The sequence below is a fragment of the Manis pentadactyla genome, chromosome 1 (genome assembly GCF_030020395.1).
Source record: "Manis pentadactyla isolate mManPen7 chromosome 1, mManPen7.hap1, whole genome shotgun sequence".
NCBI classification, from domain to species: Eukaryota; Metazoa; Chordata; class Mammalia; order Pholidota; family Manidae; genus Manis; species Manis pentadactyla.
The window spans coordinates 70,905,564-70,929,751 of NC_080019.1; the positions used below are offsets into that span (position 1 = coordinate 70,905,564).

The 24,188-nt window shown below is 38.8% G+C and overlaps 1 protein-coding gene across 3 annotated transcripts in view; it reads left to right on the forward strand.

Moving 5' to 3' along the window:
• ATR (ATR serine/threonine kinase) overlaps window positions 1-24,188 on the forward strand; it is a 142,396-nt gene that overhangs the window by 85,774 nt on the left and 32,434 nt on the right. For all 3 annotated transcript variants that reach the window (XM_036877351.2, XM_036877350.2, XM_036877354.2), the window contains 6 exons: window positions 10,960-11,138; window positions 13,713-13,877; window positions 14,895-14,986; window positions 19,414-19,505; window positions 19,733-19,910; window positions 21,262-21,441. In XM_036877351.2, coding sequence (XP_036733246.2) covers window positions 10,960-11,138; window positions 13,713-13,877; window positions 14,895-14,986; window positions 19,414-19,505; window positions 19,733-19,910; window positions 21,262-21,441 — 886 coding nt within the window. The remainder of the gene's footprint in view (window positions 1-10,959; window positions 11,139-13,712; window positions 13,878-14,894; window positions 14,987-19,413; window positions 19,506-19,732; window positions 19,911-21,261; window positions 21,442-24,188) is intronic.

The window sequence follows — 24,188 nt, forward strand, 5'->3', positions numbered from 1 at the left end:
GAAGTCTCCTAGAATGAATGCATTGCAGTCTATATCCCCCTTTAGTTCTGTTAGTATTTGTTTCACATATGCTGGTGCTCCTGTGTTGGGTGCATATATATTTAGAATGGTTATATCCTCTTGTTTGACTGAGCCCTTTATCATTATGTAGTGTCCTTCTTTATCTCTTGTTACTTTCTTTGTTTTGAAGTCTATTTTGTCTGATATTAGTACTGCAACCCCTGCTTTCTTCTCACTGTTGTTTGCTTCAAATATGTTTTTCCATCCCTTGACTTTTAGTCTGTACATGTCTTTGGGTTTGAGGTGAGTTTCTTGTAAGCAGCATATAGATGGGTCTTGCTTTTTTATCCATTCTGTTACTCTGTGTCTTTTGATTGGTGCATTCAACCCATTAACATTTAGGGTGACTACTGAAAGATATGTACTTATTGCCATTGCAGGCTTTAAATTCGTGGTTACCAAAGGTTCAAGGTTAGCCTCTTTAGTATCTTACTGCCTAACTTAGCTCGCTTATTGAGCTGTTATATACACTGTCTGGAGATTCTTTTCTTCTCTCCCTTCTTGTTCCTCCTCCTCGATTCTTCATATGTTGGGTGTTTTGTGCTGTGCTCCTTCTAGGAGTGCTCCCATCTAGAGCAGTCCATGTAAGATGTTCTGTAGAGGTGGTTTGTGGAAAGCAAATTCCCTCAGCTTTTGTTTGTCTGGGAATTGTTTAATCCCACCGTCATATTTGAATGATAGTCGTGCTGGATACAGTATCCTTGGTTCAAGGCCCTTCTGTTTCATTGTATTAAATATCTCATGCCATTCTCTTCTGGCCTGTAGGGTTTCTGTTGAGAAATCTGACGTTAGCCTGATGGGTTTCCCTTTATAGGTGACCTTTTTCTCTCTAGCTGCCTTTAACACTCTTTCCTTGTCCTTGATCTTTGCCATTTTAATTATTATGTGTCTTGGTGTTGCCCTTCTTGGATCCTTTCTGTTGGGAGTTCTGTGTATTTCCGTGGTCTGTTCGATTACTTCCTCCCCCAGTGTGGGGAAGTTTTCAGCAATTATTTCTTCTAAGATACTTTCCATCTCTTTGCCTCTCTCTTCTTCTTCTGGGACCCCTATAATACGGATATTGTTCCTTTTAGATTGGTCACACAGTTCTCTTAATATTGTTTCATTCCTGGAGATCCTTTTGTCTCTCTCTATGTCAGCTTCTATGCGTTCCTGTTCTCTGATTTCAATTCCATCAATGGCCTCTTGCATTCTATCCATTCTGCTTATAAACCCTTCCAGAGTTTGTTTCATTTCTGCGATCTCCTTTCTGGCATCTGTGATCTCTTTCCGGACTTCATCCCATTTTTCTTGCGTATTTCTCTGCATCTCTGTCAGCATGTTTATGATTCTTATTTTGAATTCTTTGTCAGGAAGACTGGTTAGGTCTGTTTCCTTCTCTGGTGTTGTCTCTATGATCTTTGTCTGCCTGTAGCTTTGCCTTTTCATGGTGATAGGAATAGTCTGCAGAACTGGGACGACTGGAAGGACTTCCTTTCTTGTTGGTTTGTGGCCCTCCTCTCCTGGGAGAACAGCGGCCTCTAGTGGCTTGTGCTGCGCAGCTGCGCGCAGATAGGGTTTCTGCTTCCTGCCCGGCTGCTATGGAGTTAATCTCCGCTGTTGCTGTGGGCGTGGCCTGGCTCGGGCAGCTACTCCAAAATGGTGGAGTCGCGTTGGAGCAGGAGCTGCTGGGAGGCTATTTATCTCCGTAAGGGGCCTCCCTGCTCCCTGCAGCCCAGGGGTTAGGGTGCACAGAGATCCCGGATTCCCTACCTCTGGATTAAGTGACCCGCCCTGCCCCTTTAAGACTTCCAAAAGGCACCCGCCAAAACAAAACAACGACCACAAAAAAAAAGAAGAAAAAAAATTTTTTTAATTAAAAAAAAAAATTTTTTTAATTAAAAAAAAAAGGTGGTCGTTCGTTTTTCTTTATTCTCCGGTGCCAGCCTCAGGCCTCTGCTCACCGGTCTTTCTGCCCTGTTTCCCTAGTATTGGGGTACCTGTCCCTTTAAGACTTCCAAAAAACGCTCGCCAAAACAAAGCAGCAAAAAAGCAAAAAAAAAAAAATGGTCGCGCGCTTTTCGTATGTCCTCTGTGGCCCAGCCTCCAGTGCCTGCTCACTGTTCTTGCTGCCCTGTTTTCCCAGTATCGAGGGCCCTGCACTCTGGCCCGGATGGCTGGGGCTGGGTGTTCGGCATCCCTGGGCTCCGTCTCCCTCCCGCTCTGCCTGCTCTTCTCCCGCCGGGAGCTGGGGGGAGGGGCGCTCGGCTCCCGCGGGGCCGGGGCTTGTATCTTACCCCCTTCGCGAGGCGCTGGGTTCTCTCAGGTGCGGATGTGGTCTGGATATTGTCCTGTGTCCTCTGGTCTTTATTCTAGGAAGGGTTGTCTTTGTTATATTTTCATAGATATATGTTGTTTTGGGAGGAGATTTCCGCTGCTCTACTCACGCCGCCATCTTCCGCCCCTCCTCTGCCTACACTTTTATATGCCCTTTATACTCTTGTGTAGAACTCATTGGAAGTTACCACACAGGAACTACCCCTTTTTTTTTTTTGGTATCACTAATCTACACTTACATGACGAATATTATGTTTACTAGGCTCTCCCCTATACCAGTTCCCCCCTATAAACCCCTTTACAGTCACTGTCCATCAGCATAGCAAAATGTTGTAGAATCACTACTTGCCTTCTCTGTGTTGTACAGCCCTCCCTTTTCTCCTACCCCCACATGCATGCTAATCTTAATACCCCCCTAGATATGGAATTTCTTAATGATTGAATCTGACCTAAATTTGTCCCTGAGTTCTTGAATATTTTTCTGTACCTGTATGAGTATGTTTATGATTTTTATTTTGAACTCTTTTTCTGGAAGATTGATGAATTCAACTTCATTTGGCTCTTTTTCTGGTGTTTCTGAAATTTTTGTTTGAAGCAGGTTCCTTTGTTGTTTCATATTTGTATCTGGCGCCCTCTAGTGCCCAGAAGCTCTAGTCTCTGGAGCCGCTCAGCCCCTGGAGTGATTTCGGGGGTTGCAGGGGAGTGGTGCAGGTGCCTGGGAGGTAGAAAGAGGTGTTTCCTGATTCCTGGCTCCTGTCTCCACTGTCAGAACCAGTGGGCTGAGCACACAGTTTTAAGCCTCTGCACTTTGCTTCTGTAGCTACCATAGGCGGGGCCTCCCTCTCACTGGCCTGACGCCAGGGTAGGGACTGCCAGTTTGGGAGAGCCGGTGCCAGCACCCCAGGAGGAATGCACAGCAGGCTGCGTATCACAATGGGTGTCCTCGGAGCTGAGTAGCCAGCCATGGGGATGGAGTGCCTGTTGCTCCTGAAAGTTCCCAACCTGCTGGGCAGAGTGCGCCCAGACAACCTTGTCCCATATCCCTTTTCCCATGCAGCAAGCTCTGTGCAAACCCCGCCCCTTCAGCAGCCCTCTTGCTGCTAGGAAGCCTCTCAGACTGCCCGCCTTTTCTTTGTCCCAGAGTGGCCAGAGGTGGATCCCTGTCCTCCACAAACAGCTGGAATCTCAGTCTCTCCAAGTATTCCACCTGTCTTAGCTTTCCAACCCCACTGATCTCCTGAGCACCATGCTATGTAGGTTTGTGCCCCCAAAGCACATCTCCAGGGCTGGGCATTCAGCAGTCCTAGGCTGCCACCCCCTCCCCGCTTCATTTCTCCTCCTCCTGCTGGTGAGCTGGGTTGGGGGAAGGCCTTGAGTTCCGCCAGATCAAGACTTTGGTACATTGCCATGTTTTGTGAGGTCTGCTCTGTTCTCCAGGTGTAAGCAGTCTGGTGCAGCCTTCTTTCTTGTTGCTCTTTTAGGATTAGTTGTATTAACTATATTTTCTTATTATATGTGGTTTTTTGAGGAGTTCTCTGTCTCACCTCTCATGCCGCCATCTTGAATCTCAGGGGTTTTTTTTTGTTTTTTTTTTAAATTTTCTTTTGGTATCATTAATCTACAATTACATGAAGGACATTATGTTCACTAGGCTCCCCCCCTTCACCAAGTCCCCCCTACATACCTGTTCACAATCACTGTCCATCAACATAGTAAGATGCTGTAAAATCATTACTTGTCTTCTCTGTGTTGCCCAGCCCTCCCCGTGCCCCCCCCACACTATACATATTAATCGTAATGCCCCCTTTTTTCCCGCCCTTATCCCTCCCTTCCCACCTGTCCTCCCCAGTCCCTTTCCCTTTGGTAACTGTTAGTCCATTCTTGGGTTCTGTGCTTCTGCTGCTGTTTTGTTCCTTCAGTTTTCATTTGTTCTTATACTCCACAGATGAGTGAAATCATTTGATATTTGTCTTTCTCCGCTTGGCTTATTTCACTGAGCATAATACCCTCTAGCTCCATCCATGTTGTTGCAAATGGTAGGATCTGTTTTTTTCTTACAACTGAGTAATATTCCATTGTGTATATATACCACATCTTCTTTATCCATTCATCTACTGATGGACATTTACGTTGCTTCCATATCTTGGCTATTGTAAATAGTGCAGCGATAAACATAGGGGTGCATCTGTCTTTTTCAAACTGGAGTGCTGCATTCTTAGGGTAAATTCCTAGAAGTGGAATTCCTGGGTCAAATGGTATTTCTATTTTGAGCTTTTTGAGGAACCTCCATACTGCTTTCCACAATGGTTGAACTAATTTACATTTCCAGCAGCAGTGTAGGAGGGTTCCCCTTTCTCCACAACCACACCAACATTTGTTGTTGTTTGTCTTTTGGATGGTAGCCATCCTTACTGGTGTGAGATGATATCTCATTGTGGTTTTAATTTGCATTTCTCTGATGACAAGCGATGTGAAGCATCTTTTCATGTGTCTGTTGGCCATCTGAATTTCTTCTTTAGAGAACTGTCTATTCAACTCCTCTGCCCATTTTTTAATTGGATTATTTGCTTTTTGTTTGTTGAGGTGTGTGCGCTTTTATATATTTTGGATGTCAACCATTTGTCGGATCTGTCATTTATGAATATATTCTCCCATACTGTAGGATACCTTTTTGTTCTTTTGATGGTGTCCTTTGCTGTACAGAAGCTTTTCAGCTTGATATAGTCCCATTTGTTCATTTTTGCTTTTGTTTCCCTTGCCCGGGAGATATGTTCAAGAAGAGGTCACTCATGTTTATGTCTGAGAGATTTTTGCCTATGTTTTTTTCTAAGAGTTTTATGGTTTCATGAGTTACATTCAAGTCTTTGATCCATTTCGAATTTACTTTTGTGTATGGGGTTAGACAGTGATCCAGTTTCATTCTCTTACATGTAGCTGTCCAGTTTTGCCAACACCATCTGTTGAAGAGACCGTCATTTCCCCATTGTATGTCCATGGCCTCTTTATCGAATATTAGTTGACCATATATGTTTGGGTTAATGTTTGGAGTCTCTATTCTGTTCCATTGGTCTGTGGCTCTGTTCTTGTGTTAGTACTAAATTGTCTTGATTACTGTGGCTTTGTAGTAGAGCCTGAATTTGGGGGGTGAGATCACCCCCCCCACTTTATTCTTCCTTCTCAGGATTGCTTTAGCTATTCAGGGTCTTTCGTGTTTCCATATGAATTTTTGAACTGTTTGTTCCAGTTCATTGAAGAACGCTGTTGGTAGTTTGGTAGGGATTGCATTGAATCTGTAGATTGCTTTGGGCAGGATGGCCATTTTGATGATATTAATTCTTCCTAGCCACGAGCATGGGATGAGTTTCCATTTGTTAGTGACCTCTTTAATTTCTCTTAAGAGTGTCTTATAGTTTTCAGGGTATAGGTCTTTCACTTCCTTGGTTAGGTTTATTCCTAGATATTTTATTCTTTTTGATGCTATTGTGAATGGAATTGTCTTCCTGATATCTCTTTCTATTAATTTATTGTTAGTGTATAGGAAAGCCACAGATTTCTGTGTGTTAATTTTGTATCCTGCAACTTTGCTGAATTCCGATATTAGGTCTAGTAGTTTTGGAGTGAAGTCTTCAGGGTTTTTTATATACACTATCATGTCATCTGCAAATAGTGACAGTTTAACTTCTTCTTTACCGACCTGGATTCCTTGTATTTCTTTGTTTTGTTTAATTGCTGTGGCTAGGACCTCCAGTTCTATGTTGAACGGGGAGAGTGGGCATCCCTGTCTTGTTCCCGATCTCAGAGGAAAAGCTTTCAGCTTCTCGCTGTTCAGTATAGTGTTGGCCGTGGGTTTATCATATATAGCCTTTATTATGTTTAGGTACTTGCCTTCCATACCCATTTTGTCGAGAGTTTTTATCATGAATGGATGTTGAATTTTGTCGAATGGTTTTTCAGCATCTGTGGAGATGATCATGTGGTTTTTGTCTTTCTTTTTGTTGATGTGGTGGATGATGTTGATGGATTTTCGAATGTTGTACCATCCTTGTATCCCTGGGATGAATCCCACTTGTTCATGGTGTACGATCCTTTTGATGTATTTTTGAGTTCGGTTTGCTAATATTTTGTTGAGTATTTTTGCATCTACGTTCATCAGGGATATTGGTCTGTAGTTTCCTTTTTTGGTGGGGTCTTTGCCTGGTTTTGGTATTAGGGTGATATTGGCTTCATAGAATGAGTTTGGGAGTATTCCCTCCTCTTCTATTTTTTGGAAAACTTGAAGGAGAATGGGTATTATGTCTTCCCTGTATGTCTGATAAAATTCCAAGGTAAATCCATCTGGCCCGGGGGTTTTGTTCTTTGGTAGTTTTTTGATTACCGCTTTAATTTCGTTGCTGGTAATTGGTCTGTTTAGATTTTCTGTTTCTTTCTGGGTCAGTCTTGGAAGGTTGTATTTTTCTTGGAAGTTGTCCATTTCTCCTAGGTTTCCCAGCTTGTTAGCATATAGGTTTTCATAGTACTCTCTAATAATTCTTTGTATTTCTGTGGGGTCCGTCGTGATTTTTCCTTTCTCGTTTCTGATTTTGTTGATGTGTGTTGACTCTTTTCCTCTTAATAAGTCTGGCTAGAGGCTTATTTATTTTGTTTATTTTGTCGAAGAACCAGCTCTTGGTTTCATTGATTTTTGCTATTGTTTTATTCTTCTCAATTTTAGTTATTTCTTCTCTGATCTTTATTATGTCCCTCCTTCTGCTGACCTTAGGCCTCATTTGTTCTTCTTTTTCCAATTTCGATAATTATGACATTAGACCATTCATTTGGGATTGTTCTTCCCTCTTTAAATATGCCTGGATTGCTATATACTTTCTTCTTAAGACTGCTTTTGCTGCATCCCACAGAAGTTGCGGCTTTGTGTTGTTGTTGTCATTTGTTTCCATATATTGCTGGATCTCCATTTTAATTTGGTCATTGATCCATTGATTATTTAGGAGCGTGTTGTTAAGCCTCCATGTGTTTGTGAGCCTTTTTGCTTTCTTTGTACAATTTATTTCTAGTTTTATGCCTTTGAGGTCTGAAAAGTTGGTTGGTAGGATTTCAATCTTTTGGAATTTACTGAAGCTCTTTTTGTGGCCTAGTATGTGGTCTATTCTGGAGAATGTTCCATGTGCACTTGAGAAGAATGTGTATCCTGTTGCTTTTGGATGTAGAGTTCTATAGATGTCTATTAGGTCCATCTGTTGTAGTGTGTTGTTCAGTGCCTCTGTGTCCTTACTTACTTTCTGTCTGGTGTATCTGTCCTTTGGAGTGAGTGGTGTGTTGAAGTCTCTGAAAATGAATGCATTGCATTCTATTTCCTCCTTTAGTTCTATTAGTATTTGTTTCACATATGTTGGCGCTCCTGTATTGTGTGCATATATATTTATAATGGTTATATCCTCTTGTTGGACTGAGCCTTTATCATTATGTAATGTCCTTCTTTACCTTTTGTTACTTTCTTTATTTTGAAGTCTATTTTGTCTGATACTAATATTGCAACACCTACTTTTTTCTCTCTGTTGTTTGCATGAAATATCTTTTTCCATCCCTTGACTTGAAGTCTGTGCATGTCTTTGGGTTTGAGGTGAGTCTCATGTAAGCAGCATATGGATGGGTCTTGCTTTTTCATCCATTGTATTACTCTGTGTCTTTTGATTGGTGCATTCAGTCCATTTACATTTAGGGTGATTATTGAAAGGTATGTACTTATTGCCATTGCAGGTTTTAAATTTGTGGTTACCAAAGTTTCAAGGTTAGCTTCTTTACTATCTTACTGTGTAATTTAACTCGCTTATTGAGCTATTATAAACATGGTCTGATGATTCTTTATTTCTCTCCCTTCTTATTCCTCCTCCTCCATTCTTCATATGTTGGGTGTTTGTTCTGTGCTCTTTTTAGGAGTGCTCCCATCTAGGGCAGTCCCTGTAAGATGCCCTTTAGAGGTTGTTTGTGGGAGGCAAATTCCCTCATCTTTTGCTTATCTGGGAATTGTTTAATCCCTCCTTCATATTTAAATGATAATCATGCTGGATACAGTATTCTTGGTTCAAGGCCCTTCTGTTTCATTGCATTAAGTATATCATGCCGTTCTCTTCTGGTCTGTAAGGTTTCTGTTGAGAAGTCTGATGATAGCCTAATGGATTTTCCTTTGTAGGTGACCTTTTTTTAAATATCTGGCTGCCTTTAATACTCTGTCCTTGTCTTTGATCTTTGCCATTTTAATTATTATGTGTCTTTGTGTTGCCCTCCTTGGATCCCTTGTCATGGGAGTTCTGTGTACCTCTGTGGTCTGAGAGGCCATTTCCTCCCCTAGTTTGGGGAAGTTTTCAGCAATTATTTCTTCAAAGACACTTTCTATCCCTTTTTCTCTCTCTTCTTCTTCTGGTACCCCTATAATGCGGATATTGTTCCGTTTCTATTGTTCACACGGTTCTGTTAATATTCTTTCATTCTTGGAGATCCTTTTATCTCTCTCTGCATCAGCTTCTCTTCATTCCTGTTTTCTGTTTTCTAGTCCATTAATGGTCTCTTGCATCTCGTCCATTCTGCTTTGAAGTCCTTCCAGAGATTGTTTTATTTCTGTATTGTCCTTCCTTAGTTCTTGCATATTTCTTTCAGGAAGATTGGTTAAATCTATCTCCCCAGGTTCGTTGTCAGGGGAAGATGTAGCGGATGTCGTAGCTGTCTGGGTTAGTCTTGTCTGGATCAAATTTTTTTGCCTTTTCATGTTGATAGGTGCAGTGGTATGCTATTGACTCGTCTGTCAGCTGGGAGAGGCAACACTTTTTGCAGTTGCTCCTGGTCTTTCTTTACTGGTACAACTGCGACCCCTAGTGGCTTGTTTGGGGCAATTGTGTGTATACTGTGTCTCTGTATCTTGCCCGGCCTGTATGGAGGAAGCTCCCTCGCTGTGGGTGTGGCCAGCCTCAGGCCGCTGCTCTGCTGTGGCAGGGCCCCGGAGGGGTAATGGACGGGGGGCTTTTTGGCTGTTTACCTCCTTGAGGGGTGTCAGAGCTGTTGCCCAGGGGATTAGTGCGCCCGGAATTCCCTGGAATTTCCAGCTGCTGGACTGTGGCCTGGGATGCTTCCGTCCAGTTGTGGGGTCCCTGTCCCTTTAAGACTTTCAAAAAGCACTCACTTTTCTTTGTCCCAGAGGCGCTGGCTGCAGGACCCACTCACAGGTCTTACTGTCCTGCTTCCCTAGTTTCCAGCACCCCATGCATGCACTGTGTGTCTGCGCTCTGGTGCGGATGGCTGGGGCTGGGTGTTTCGCAGTCCTGGGCTCCCTCTCCCTCCCCTCTCCGACTCCTCTACTCCCGCCGGGCTGTGGCTTGTATCTTACCCCTTTCACCAGGCGCTGGGTTCTTGCAGGTGTGGATGTAGTCTGGCTATTGTCCTGTGTCTTCTGGTCTCTCTTTTAGGGATAGTTGTATTTGTTGTTATTTTCGAAAATATATATGTTTTTGGGAGGAGATTCCCACTGTCCTACTCATGCCACCATCTTGGCTCCTCCCCTCAGGTTGTTATTTTTAGAAAATTTTTGGACTTGGATATATGTATTTGGATGAATGTTTTTCTCAGGAATATGGCTGATATATCTTCTATTGTTTAACAATTAAATGTTTGTTCCTGTTTCTGCATGTGAAAATAGTACTATAAACCAAAGATGAACTCTATCACCATTTCTACGAAAATTGCAATGAAAATTCTAGCTTTTAAGCATAGCATTTGTGATCGTTCAAAGTTCAGTACCTTTAACATTTCTCATAATTTAATGGAAGTAAGGGACTTATTTTAAATATAATATCTTTTAAATTTAGTGTCTTGATTACTTAAATTTTGAGATTTATTTCTATTTCCTGTTTTCTGTAAGCTGCTATGAATCATTATTAAAATGTATGTTTTAAATAAAAATTTATAAACTACTGCCCTCATTTAAAACTTTATAATTCATGTCTTTTTTTAATTCCCTTGATAAAAATTACCCGAAAGTATTTGTGATTTTATTTCAAAGGCTCTTAAACTTTCAATTTCCATTATGATAGTTCACATTGTATATTTGGAAACAGAGGAAAAAATAGATTGCTAACAAAGAATCCTAAACTTTATACTTAGAAAGAAGGCTATTTTCATAATTCTGCCTTTTTCCTAATAGCTACACTCTGTATCAGTGTTTTTGTAGTTAACAATAGTGATTCATCTTTGTATCATCTTTATATCTTCTCAACATTTAATACAGATTTACAGTTAATTCTCACAATTTTGTAAGAAAGCAGGATAGACAGTAATATTTCCTTCTGTAGATGAGGAAACAGAAGCTCAAATAAATTAGATGACTTTTCAAGGTAAAGTAGGTGATAATGGTGGAGTTGGAGCAAGAATCCTCTGAGCAATCATCCTGTTGATAGTCATTCTAAATATGATACCCTAATGCATTTAAGTTTATTTAGTGAAATACTTTGAATTTTAAATAAATAAATTGAATTTTAAATGTGTACTTTTAAAATTTCATCTTATAAGTTTCTATGCAATTATCTTTTTATACTCTAGTATCTACTGTGCATTATGAAGACCATCAGAGTGTAACTCGTTTTCTAGATCTCATACCTCAAGATACTCTGGCAGTAGCTTCCTTTCGCTCCAAAGCATACACTCGAGCGGTAATGCACTTTGAATCCTTTATTACAGAAAAGAAGCAAAATATTCAAGAACATCTTGGATTTTTACAGGTTTGAAATTAATATTGAGAACTTAGTAATGGTGTTTAAAATTGCCAGTCTTCTATGTTTATATCGTTCATTGAATTGAGCTTTTTATTGAATGTTTTATTTGCTGTGCTAGGCATTAGATATTTATAAACACTTTAGAAGCTTCCAGAATAGTGGGGAAAGATAAACCTCAATTTGGTGTAATATTTTAAGAATAACTATGTAGGTGTACCCTGAGGAAGGACACTAAACTCATCCTCTATGCAGAATGGGGTGGGAGATGATGGTGAACAAGGGACAGTAAGGGTTTCCTGGAGAGGATGTCTAAGCTGGGTCTTGAAGAATGAATGAAAGATAAAAGAAGGCATTTCGAGCAGAGGCATCCCTATGGAGTTGGGAACGAATGTGGTATATGCTAAAGAGTTAAGTGTCAGCTTTAGAATGGCAGAAAAAAGATAGAGATTTGAGCAAAAGAAAGATAAATCATAGAAGACCTTTTAAGCTGCCCAAAATTCTTTGAGGATTTGACACAGTGTTATGGTCAGAATGGCATTTTAGCTAAATGCCTATGGCAGTTGTAGAGAAAGGATTTGTAAGAGCTGTGATTCAAGACAAACAGGCCATTGCTGTTCTCATGAGAAATGTGGTTCTGAATTTGGGGTGGGTGAATAGGGGGATGTACTGGTTATAACAGGAATCAGGAGTGACAGTGCTGGCAAACTAATGGTTTAATGATGATATTATGACTCTGTAAGGAAAAATAGAAAGGAAGGGCTGGTGGGGCTCATGTAATGGGATTAAATAAGAGGCCAAAATTGGTGGGCTTTTTCCAGGTAGAAAGCAAAGTATGGTGGGAGGAAAGAAAAATTAGCAGTGTGTAGTCTTTGGATGAATATTAGCCCTGAGTCTGTTGTTCATTGTTAGAACCATTCCCTTAGAAAGATGTTCAACTCCCTTGTCTTTCTCCCTCTGTGTGGTACTCACTGTAAAACTCCATCCCTGGGTAATCTCACCCATATGCCTTCCCAGTGTCTGCATTTAAAAAGCAGCTGAACATTGCTAGAGAAAAATCGTACATTGGATTTTAAACTGCTTTCACTTGAAGTTTATAGTCTCAGACATCGGCAGTACTCTTTAACACTACCTTCAGTCCTTCTGTTTCTATAGTAAGCCTACTGTCCTACCCTTCAAGATGACTGTTTCTTACCTTCTCTTCATTTCTCTGCTTCCACCTCACTCAGTCTCAATTGATGATCTTGTTTCATCATTAGGAAAATAGAACCCAAACGTCTATCAAATCTGAAAATACACCAGCTTCAATGCCATGTTCTTTTTCTTTGCTTCTGCTCTTCCTAAGGAAGGATCCCTTCCTGTCAGAATTCAACATTTCTTGTGTTCTTGTTCTCAAGGATTTCACTCCTTCAAATATTCCTGCTCACTCTACTATCCTCAATTTTTCTTTCTCAACCAGAATATATAGAATATACAGACATGATCTGGTATGTCCTGTCTTATTTATAATTCCCTTGACCTTACATTTTCCTTCAAATAAGTCCCATCTCTCTGTTTCTTTTCACAGCTAGTTTTTTAAAGAATTATCTATCTTCCCTATATTCACTTATTTCCTATTCATTCTTTGAACATTCTAACAAAACTTCTTCATTCCACTACTGCTACTCTTTCTAAGAAAATCAGTGTCCTCCGTCTTGCCGAAAGTGTAAGGTTTCCCAAACCTCATTTTCTTAACCTCATAGAATCATTTGACCACTCCTTCATTATTAAGGCATTTATTTCCCATGGCTTCTGGGATACCACATTCTCTAAGTTTCTTTATACTACTCTGGTTTCTCTTCTTTGTTTCATTTGCTACTTCTTGTCTGGAAATATAGAAGCATTCTAGTCTTTTTCCCTGGCTCTCTTTTCTTCTTTCTCTTTATTCATTTCCTAAATCATGCCATCCTTTTCCTACATTTAAAGAGTATCTCTGGGTTTAGATTAGGTTACCCAGGGAGGTTAAACTCTCCTGAGCTAGTGCTGTCTGGCTTGTACATTTTAGAGTGCAGTACAGTGTGCAAATGTGAAAAAGACATACTGCTTAGAATTAAATGTTTGTCAGAAATATAAATAACAATAATAATATCTTTGTGTTAATTTTTCCGTATATTTATCTTCAGCCTCAATATCTCCTTCAAATTCAGATTTGATGTCTTGAGTTTCTTGAAGGCACTCAATATTGACATATTAAAATGCTTGTTTAATTTTTTTAACTTTTAAAATACAATAAAAATTTGTAAACTATATCCAACAGAATTTATTATAAGTTTGATTTAAAGAGATTTCAGGACCTTGAGGCTCCCTCTTATTCTGGTTATCAATAGCAGTTACTAATGTAGACTTGTATTTAACTGGAATTAGTGTTGAGATAGAATGCCTGGGAATCAGTTGTAATTTTACCATGAGTCTGATTGAAACAATTATTTCTTGTTGCTTTGAGGAAAATTCTCATATGCTTTTCACTTAAACTGGTGGTTTTATAGTTTTATTTCTAGCTGTTTTTTTTCCCTCATTTGGTTGTTTTTTAATGGTTGAACAAAGAAATTGTATGCTGCTATGCATGAACCAGATGGAGTGGCTGGAGTGAGCGCAATTCGAAAGGCAGAACCATCTCTCAAAGAACAAATCCTCGAACACGAAAGCATTGGCTTACTGAGGGATGCCACTGCCTGTTACGACAGGGCTATACAGCTAGAACCAGACCAGGTAGGATAATAAAGGTAGCATGGAAAGAGTCCTGAACTAGGAACTCTTGAAACTTTAGTTTCAATACTATCTCTACCAGTGTATGTCTGGAAAATATTTAACCATCTCTGAGCTTGAGTTTCCTGACTGATAAAAAATAAGAGACTTGAATAATCTTAAAAATCCCTTTCAATGCCAAATTTCTATGACTTTAGAAATCCCCCTAATGAAAGAGATTTTTTATGGGATATATTTATATTTAACTGTGTTCAGTTACTCTATAATTTTATAATTGTAGTTTGCTATTAAAACACATGCTTCAGTGTTTAATAATAATAATGATTGTTAACAGCCTAGATACTTCCAGATTTCATATGCCCCCTACCACCGTCTGTGTATCTCTGAAATGGTCCCTTAGTATCATTGAGTTACAGTCATTAAAGGGGGCAGGGATGTTAAAATATCTCATATTTATTGGGACAGGAAAGGAATTTAGAGTCCTTGATTTATAATTTTGACTTAAATTCTCTAATCTTGGGGTATTGCTTTTTATCATATTTGAATGTTCATTTACTCAGAAACTTGATGTATAGGGTCTTTATTTTTCACAGTCTTGTTTTCAACTTTAAAGAATATTGCATAATCCTATTTAACTTTTTAGTTGCTAAAGTCCAGTCAATGTTAACAAAATTGTGACTTCTGAGTTGTAATTTTTATGTGAGAAATAATAATAAGTAATCTTTAAACATAATATTAAAGATTAGTTATTACTTTTATATTTGATTTGAACCAAAAATTAGACCAAATAATAAGTGGAAAAAACAGTAAATGCAACCTCCGTTTTTTTTAAATATTCAGATGTGTTTAGGATATTGTTAGGGGCTCAGCCATTAGATCAAGCAAGTCAGTTACTAAACTAAGAAGGGTAGGATCAATGAGGTAAATAGCATTTTTTCATGAGTATCAGTTAAACTGTTTTCCTTTCTCAACATATATTTGAAGTGACAATTGCTATTTTAAATATTTTTAAATTTCTAGATCATTCATTATCATGGTGTAGTGAAGTCCATGTTAGGCCTTGGTCAGCTGTCTACTGTAATCACTCAGGTGAATGGAGTGCATGCTAACAGGTAATATTTTCTGAAAAGAATTATTTTCTTTTGTTATGGAATCTGAATGAGAAATTTTTAATTAGTGAATTAGGTTGACAGTATTTCCTAAAGTAATGAAATCTTTTCTATGTTTTCATGGCATTGGAGATGAGCTCCCTCTGACCCCAATTTTTTTTCTATATTCTCACAAGTCAATCTAGCACTTAACAGCTTATCTTCTATCCAAAGAGTCAACCTTGAATTAGATTTGCTTTATGACAGGTACCTTCCAGAGCTTACCAGCTACTGGTGAGGCTCATATAGGCACTTGCAAAGGGTATCTAAGCCCTGTCCACATTATCAAGATCAGTTATTTTCTATGTTGGAAGTGGGAAACTTAGTGACTGATATATGGAATAGCATTCTAGACTGTGTGGGTAGGTTTTCCTCTAAGGATTGAAGAAATGAAATTAACCTTTCTTTCCTAAAGAAAATGTTTTTTTTATAACAAACCAAATGATAACAAAAAATAGTACTTATGTGTAGCAAAGATTAAGGCCACACAGTTCTTCTGTTTGGGAAAATAACTGGAGTTTCGTGCTGCATTGCTCTGAGAGCTAAAAGCCTTATTCCTTATTTACCTGACCCCATTAACTTTTCTGGGCAGTGAGCTCTGGTAGAAGGGAAGGGATCTTAGTTAACCAAAGAGTACACAGTGCACTATTTTTAGTTAGGTCACTCTGAAAACAGCTTTTCTGAGTAAAGTTTCTATAAATTCCAAACTGTGATTTATAAAGACCACCATTCTACAATATCTGAGGAGAGAGAAGCTCACTATTAATCAGATGGTTTTCACAGTAGTAGAATTTATGAAATGATGGAAGAAACTACAGAAGCAGGAAAGAATGGTTATATGTTTAGAGATGTTTCTTCAGGTTAGTTAAGAGGCATTACGAATAAAGGGATTGTAGGAACTTGGGCAAGTTTGTTATAGCTGAAGGCTGTGTGTCAATTTTCTTATGAAGTATGCTGGACAGTTAGACTACCTTTGTCTCCTCTTTGGATCTGGGATACATAGAGCCTCTGATCCACAGCTTTGGGCTGTGAAAAGGCAAGTGCCAATATTCAGTGAAGAATACTGTGTTGTATTGGAACAAGTGGTCATTGAGGGGATGTGTTTTCTTTGGGGAGAATATTTGCATTTAAACAAGTATTTCTCCTACTGACTGTACTTGATCTACACAATCATTCTTTTTAATGTATCCATTTATGGGGATAAAGTCTCAGCCTGATCCTCATTGCCATTTGGTACTCCCCTCTGGATAGCAGATCCTGCTAATTCTCAGATTTCTGTCCTAAAATTTTTATGTATTTTGGCATCTGGTGATAAGCTTATAAAGTTACTTAAAATTGGACATTTGACAATTACATCTTTCTTGCATTTCTTTTAGCCTTGTTCTAAATTGTTTTTGGTGATACGCATATTTAGAAATGAGAGCATATTCAGTATTTATGCTGCTCAGTTTTTCTTAAATAAGTCATTTGTTACATTTTCTTTGTGTTTTTACTACAGAAGGAACAGGAGGACTTTTAAGGGCATTAATTCCAGCCTTTCTGAGTCTGTTATCTTATTTATAGTATGAAGATATGTGTTGCTTTCATTGTTATTATATGATTAAATCAAAAAATGTGTCTAGCTCAGAGTTTAGCATATAACAGGTACTCAAATTATATGATTTTATATGATTAATAAAGAGGAAACATGAGGAAAATCTAGCTTCCTCTATGCAGTCATGTTCCAAAATATCACTAGTCATCTTAGTGTCACATAAGTAGAATACTTAGAAGAAAAATGATTACCTATATCATACGGTTTTACAAACCCAAATTTTAGAGTAACTAAAAATAGTTTAAGAATAAGCATATATTTTAGGTAGCTAATTTTGTGTCCTTTGTCATGCCATTGACAACATCATTTGTAACTTTCTTATGCCCTTATTGTTGAGTGTCCTTTGCACCCCCAACTGCCCCACCATACCCCACCAGCTCCTATGTTTTCTTTTCTTTTTTTTTTTTTTTGTGAGGGCATTTCTCATATTTATTGATCAAATGGTTATTAACAACAATAAAATTCTGTATAGGGGAGTCAATGCTCAATGCACAATCATTAATTCACCCCAAGCCTAATTTTCGTCAGTCTCCAATCTTCTGAGGCATAATAAACAAGTTCTTAAATGGAGAACAAATTCTTACATAGTGAATAAGTTCTTACATGGTGAACAGTACAAGGGCAGCCATCACAGAAACCTTCGGTTTTGCTCATGCATTATGAACTATAATCTGTCAGTTCAAATATGAATACTCATTTGATTTTTATACTTGATTTATATGTGGATACCACATTTCTCTCTTTATTATTATTATTTTTAATAAAATGCTGAAGTGGTAGGTAGATACAAGATAAAGGTAGGAAACATAGTTTAGTGTTGTAAGAGAGCAAATGTAGATGATCAGGTGTGTGCCTGTAGACTATGTGTTAATCCAAGCTAGACAAGGGCAATAAAACATCCACATATGCAGAAGATTTCTCTCAGAACAGGGGGGGGTGAGGTTCTAAGCCTCACCTCTGTTGATCCCCAATTTCTCACCTGATGACCCCCCTGCGACTGTGCCTGTCTTAGGTTGTTCCTCCCTTGAGGAATCTTACCCGTCTCTGGCTAACCAGTCATCTTCCGGGGCCATACAGAGAAATGTAAAGTTGGTAAGTGAGAGAGAAGCCTTATTGTTTGAAATGGTTAGCTTTTTATTTCTTTGCATATTTATGCCCTGTAGCTTCTATGCCCAGCATTTGTCTTGAGGTATCTTTACCACTTGGAAGAATTATGATACTCGGTAAATTTGATACATGGCACGAATTCTATTTAAGGGTTGTAATTAGGAAGGAAGAAGAAGAAAAGCTATAGAAGTAGCAGGCGGAAGAAAACTGGGAAGATTGATTATTTCTTTGACATATCTTCTTGTCGAGTAACTTCAGCATGTATAGGTTTTAAGCTACTACTTAAATTGCGCACACACATTAACATAATAGAGTATAGTTACATAACCAAAGCATACCTGTAATTACCAGCCATCTCCAGTGAAACCAAGAAAACCAGTTAGGCACCTTAGGCATTTATGAAAACTTATCTATGATATGGTGGATATTGTCCAACTGAACTTGAACAGTCTGAGAGAAATCAGACAAATTAAAACAACCCATTCCTGGGGACTGTTCACATGCCATATGTTCTTTTAACAGTAAATAGTCTGTAGTTGTAAGATTTTGGAGCGCTACAATTTGCACTTCTCCTAATTCTTGGTTGAGTTCCAACAGTATAGATCCAGTCAAATTTGTTGTTTTACTGTATGCACAGGCCAGCTTAGATATCTCCTTCCTCATTCCCATGGCAAGTCCAGGAGCTGGTGGGATGAGTGCATCTACAGCTGTAGCAGTGCATGGATCTTTGTTGGGGTTTTTTGATGATCATCTTCTGGCATGAGTCTTCCAGAGAGTGCAGATGTTGGAAGTTCTTTTTCATATCGTATCTTAGTTCATTTTCGGGGTAGCCCAATTAGGCTTTGATCCTCTGTATAAACACAAACAGACCCTTTGCCTACACTTTTATATGCCCTTTATACTCTTGTGTAGAACTCATTGGAGGTTACCACACAGAACTGCCCTTTTTTTATGTTTACTAGGCTCTCCCCTATACCAGGTCCCCCCTATAAACCCCTTTACAGTCACTGTCCATCAGCATAGCAAAATGTTGTAGAATCACTACTTGCCTTCTCTGTGTTGTACAGCCCTCCCTTTTCTCCTACCCCCCCATGCATGCTAATCTTAATACCCCCCTACTTCTCCCCCCACCTTATCCCTCCCTACCCACCCATCCTCCCCAGTCCCTTTCCCTTTGGTACCTGTTAGTCCATTCTTGGGTTCTGTGATTCTGCTGCTGTTTTGTTCCTTCAGTTTTTCCTTTGTTCTTATATTCCACAGGTTAGTGAAATGTTTTCTTAAATTTAGTTCAGAATCTCAATATTAGAACTACTTACTCTGAATGCATATATGTTCAGTTTGGCACTTTTTCCTCCTTGACCTTTGTTCGAGTTAAGCACACAGCTAATCTTATAACTGTATTTTATAGTTATCTAAGCCATTAATTCTACTCTAATATATGGTACAATTTAATTTGAACTGGCATTTTTAAATGACCCTCCCAGGAGTAAATATTGAAGAAATGTTTTGGGGGAATGGAAAAACTAAAATTTGGAGGGTTGTTTTAGGTAGAGATTATTATTTTATATCTAAGTACAAAATATAATATGATACAAATACAGTAAATTGAGTAAACCAATGGGAAAAAAAATCTCTGAATGCTACAATTTAAATAAAGAAATGTTTAGTTCATATGAGTTTATTTTATTAGGTCTGAATGGACAGATGAATTAAACACATACAGAGTGGAAGCAGCTTGGAAATTGTCACAGTGGGATTTGGTAGAAAACTATTTGGCAGCAGGTAAAATTAACTTCTTAAAATATAAGCAATATTAATGCTATGAATGTTCAGACTTAAGTAGATAAGCAACATTCGTAATTTATCTCTCAGCATGTTTTATGATTTCTTTGTTTAGTTATTCAAAGTAGAATGAAACCATCTGTTCAGTAGAAGAACCATTTTACCAAATGAAATAAAGCTTGTTCTTGGACCCCATGGCATTCCTTGACTCCTCATTTGTTTTTCAGATGGAAAATCTACAACGTGGAGTGTCAGACTGGGACAACTATTATTATCAGTCAAAAAAAGAGATGTCACAGTTTTTTATGACACACTGAAACTAGTGAGAGCAGAACAAATCGTACCTCTTTCAGCTGCAAGCTTTGAAAGAGGCTCTTACCAACGAGGCTATGAATATATTGTGAGGTATCCTGGGGTTTCCATTTTTATATTTCTGATCTATAATTGTCATCTGACAGGTTGAAATTTTTTGTTTAGTAAATAACTGATAGTATGCTTGGTTAGTATCATGTATTTCTGTACAAAATGGCTCCTTCATTCTTTTATCCTCACAATCACCCTGTAGTTTTTTTTTTTTAATATTCTAACATGCATCCTTTTCATTGGAAAGACAACTATGAAACTTTCTAAAAAATAGCAAAAAAATATCTTTCATTTGTCCTGTTCTAATGTCATAGTGTATTTTCTCTATAACCAACCTAAGTGATCTAGACATAACTGTCTGTGCCTGGCACCTTGGTGCTCAGTACTTGTTCGTTTCCTTTTCTTCTCATGTGAAAATGCATTTGATATTACTCCTTTCACTTCAGCGCCCAAAGTGTATGCATTACATTACTAGAAAGGAATATTAGCTTTTAGATGTAAGGAAGAAAATGATGGAAAACATTTTAAGTCTGTTAATTCACTTGAAGAAAATAATATTTAAGTGTAATAAATTTAAAAAATAAGCAAAAAAATTTTTTAGTTAGAATAATTTACTGTTATTTGTATCATCCCTTTGGGTAACCACTTAATGAAACCAGACTCTAGGTACTCAGTTGCATCCTTCAACACTGAGTCATAGACACTGACTATATTACACATGGGAAAAAAGCTAATGTGAATTTATTGTTAGTGTTTCATTATTCTTAGAAAAAAATTAAAACTGGATTGATTCACAATTTTTTTAGTGGCATCTGTTATGTCAGGTGCTTTGACTATAGCATCAGCAATATATGCAAATATTTATGTTGATTTATAATCCATATTTCCTTTTATCTTTATGTTATAAAGTTTCCATGTCACAGACTTGAATTTAGGTATTTTTTTTTGAAGTATAGCTGATATACAATCTTATATTGGTTTTAAGTACATGACACAGTGGTTCAACAGTTACGTACTATTATTAAATCCTCACCTCAACTAGTGCAGTTACTATCTGTCTACATAGGCAGATGTTACAGAGTCATTGGCTATATTCTCCATGCTGTACACTTGAATTTAGTTTTATATGCCCTTCTCCAATTTAATTCATAACAATTTGGGCATCATAGCAAAGCACTAAATATTTAAATCAACATAAATTGGTGTTTATATCCAATTTGAAAAGATGGAGATGTTACTTTTTAAATACCGAGACTATACATTGGTTAAAGTTCCTCCAAAGAAAACTTCACATTTTAGATTCTTCATGGCTGATTTTAAGTACATCCTTTTTATATGAGATTAATAAATCTGAATATGATAACAATTTAACATAGGCTCTATCTATCTTCAGATTGCACATGTTGTGTGAATTGGAGCATAGCATCAGACCACTTTTTCACCAGTCTCCAGGTGACAATTCTCAAGAGGATGCTCTCAACTGGGGAGCACGATTAGAAATGACCCAGAATTCCTACAGAGCGAAGGAGCCCATCCTGGCTCTCCGGAGAGCTTTATTAAGCCTCAACAAAAGGTTTTTTACACTTTTTTTTTCCTATCAGTTATTTGGAATTTAGTGTTATATTTGCATATTACTAGGGAATATTTTCCCTAATTTTCTCTCAATCTATATTTTTCTATTTTAAATTGTCAAGGCTACATTATATAATTAAAATGAAACTAGAACTTAAGAATTACTTTTATACTTTTATATGTACTATATCTTCTTTTAATGATAAAAACATACCTGGGGATTAAAGAACATTGAGGGTGGTGCTCAAGATGGTGGCATGAGTAGGGCGGTGGAAATCTCCCAAAACCATATATATTTTTGAAAATACAGCAAATGCAACTATTCCTAAAAGAGAGACCAGAAGATATAGTACAACAGCCAGGCTACAACTACATCTGCGAGAACTCAGCATCTCATGAAGGGAGTAAGATACAGAGCCGTGACCCGGCGGGACCCAAGCACTCCCCCAACCCCAGCTCACCAGCAGGAGGAAAAGAATCAGAGTGGGGAGGGGTGGAAGCACAGGACTGCTAAATAACCAGTCCTAGTAATCTGCACTGGGAGCACAGACACACATCTCATGGTATACTGGATATTAGAGAAACAGAGAAGTAAAAACTGAGATGGAGACTGTGAGCGGGTCCCTACAGCCAGCTCCCCTGGGACAAAAGAAAAGCCAGTGCTTTTAAAGTATTAAAGGGACAAGAGTTTAACAGGTGGACAAAATCGTCCCAGCACAGTCAGCCCAACAGGCTGGGAGTCTTGAGGAACATCAGGCACCCTAACCCCTGGGTGGCAATGCAGCTCCAGAGCCCCTCATGGTGCTAAGCAGCCTGCCGCTCATTCCCCCCTACTGGCGATGAAAGCAAGCAGGCTGACCTGCCACTGCTGCAGACCAGCCAGGGAGCAGCCCCGCCGACAGCAACCACACAGTCTTCTCCCAGTGTGCAGCTAACTGGGCCAGACCCAGAGACTGTCTCCAGCATGCAGCTGCCTGGCACAGGCAGAGAAAGCCAGGGCAAGTTCCGGAAGGCATGAAAGGGTGCCATTCTCAGAGGAGAATACACCTGACATATCTGCAACCCCACGGAGTGCCCTAGGCTATGCCGAGGACTGTCCGCCCATGGCAGCTCAGGAGATTAACCCAGAGACTGCTCCCAGTGTGCAGGTAACCAGCACAGGCAGCGTAGAAGGGCAAGGTGACCAGAAGACAGGAAGGGACTTTGTTTTCCCAGCTGACACATGTGCCACCTGCTGGTGAACACTTTTATCACCATGAAAAGGCAGAAGAATCTGGTCCAGTCCAAAATCACTCAAACAACCCCAAAGAGAGGGCCTGGCGAGATACGTATAACCAATCTTCCTGAAAAAGAATTCAAAATAGAAGTCATAACCATGCTTCTGGACCTGCAGAGAAATATGCAAGAGCTAAGGGATAAAGTCCAGAGGGAGATAACAGAAATGAAACAATAAACAGCAGGACTTAAGAGCAGACTGGATGAGGTGCATAGAGGCCATTAATGGAATAGAAATCAGAGAAGAGGAATACAGAAAAGCTGAGTCAGAGAGAGAGAAAAGGATTTCCAGGAATGAAAGAATATTAAGAGAAATGTGTGACCAATCCAAACGGAACAATATTTGCATAATAGGGGTACCAGAAGAAGAAGAGAGAAAAAGGAATAGAAGGTGTCTTTGAGGGAGTAATTGCTGAAAACTTCCCCAAGCTGGGGAAGGAAATAGTCTGGAAGCCCACAGATCTCCAAACAAAAGAGACCCAAGGAGGACAACACCAAGACATATAATAATTAAAATGGCAAAGATCAAAGACAAGGACAGGGTATTAAAAGCAGCCAGAGAGAGAAAAAAAGGTCACCTACAAAGGAAAACCCATCAGGCTATCATCAGACTTCTCAACAGAAACCTTACAGGCCAGAGGAGAATGGCATGATATATTTAATGCAATGAAACAGAAGGGCCTTGAACCAATAGTACTGTATCTAGCAACATTATCATTTAAATTTGAAGGAGGGATTAAACAATTTACAGATAGGCAAAAGTTGAGGGAATTTGCTTCCCACAAACCACCTCTACAGTCACTCTAGATGGAAGTACTCCTAAGGCTAAATAGATGTCACCAGACAAAATAAAATCACAGCAAAGAAAGCAACCCAACCAAATATTAACTAAAGGCAAAAAATAAAATCAATTATGCACAAAAGCAGTCAAAGGAAACACAAAAGAGTACAGAATAAAACACTTAACATATAAAGAGTGGAGAAGGAAAAGTAACAAGGGAGAGAAATAAAGAATCATCAGACTGTGTTTATAATAGCTTAACAAGCGAGTTAAAGTTAGACGGTTAGATAGTAAAGAAGCTACCCTTGAACCTTTGTAATCACAAATCCAAAGCCTGCAGTGGCAATAAGTACATATCTATCAATAATCACCCTAAAAGTAAATGGACTGAATGCACCAATCAAAAGACACAGAATAGATAAAAAAGGCAAGACCCATCTATATGCTGCTTACAAGAGACTCACCTCAAACCCAAGGACATACACAGACTCAAAGTGAAGGAATGGAAAAAAATATTTCATGCAAACAATAGAAAAAAGCAGGAGTTGCAGTACTAGTATCAGACAAAATAGACTTGAAAACAAAGAAAGTAACAAGAGACAAAGAGGACATTACATAATGATAGAGGGGTCAGTCCAACCAAAGGATATAACCATTATAAATATCTATGCACCCAAGACAGGAGCACCAAC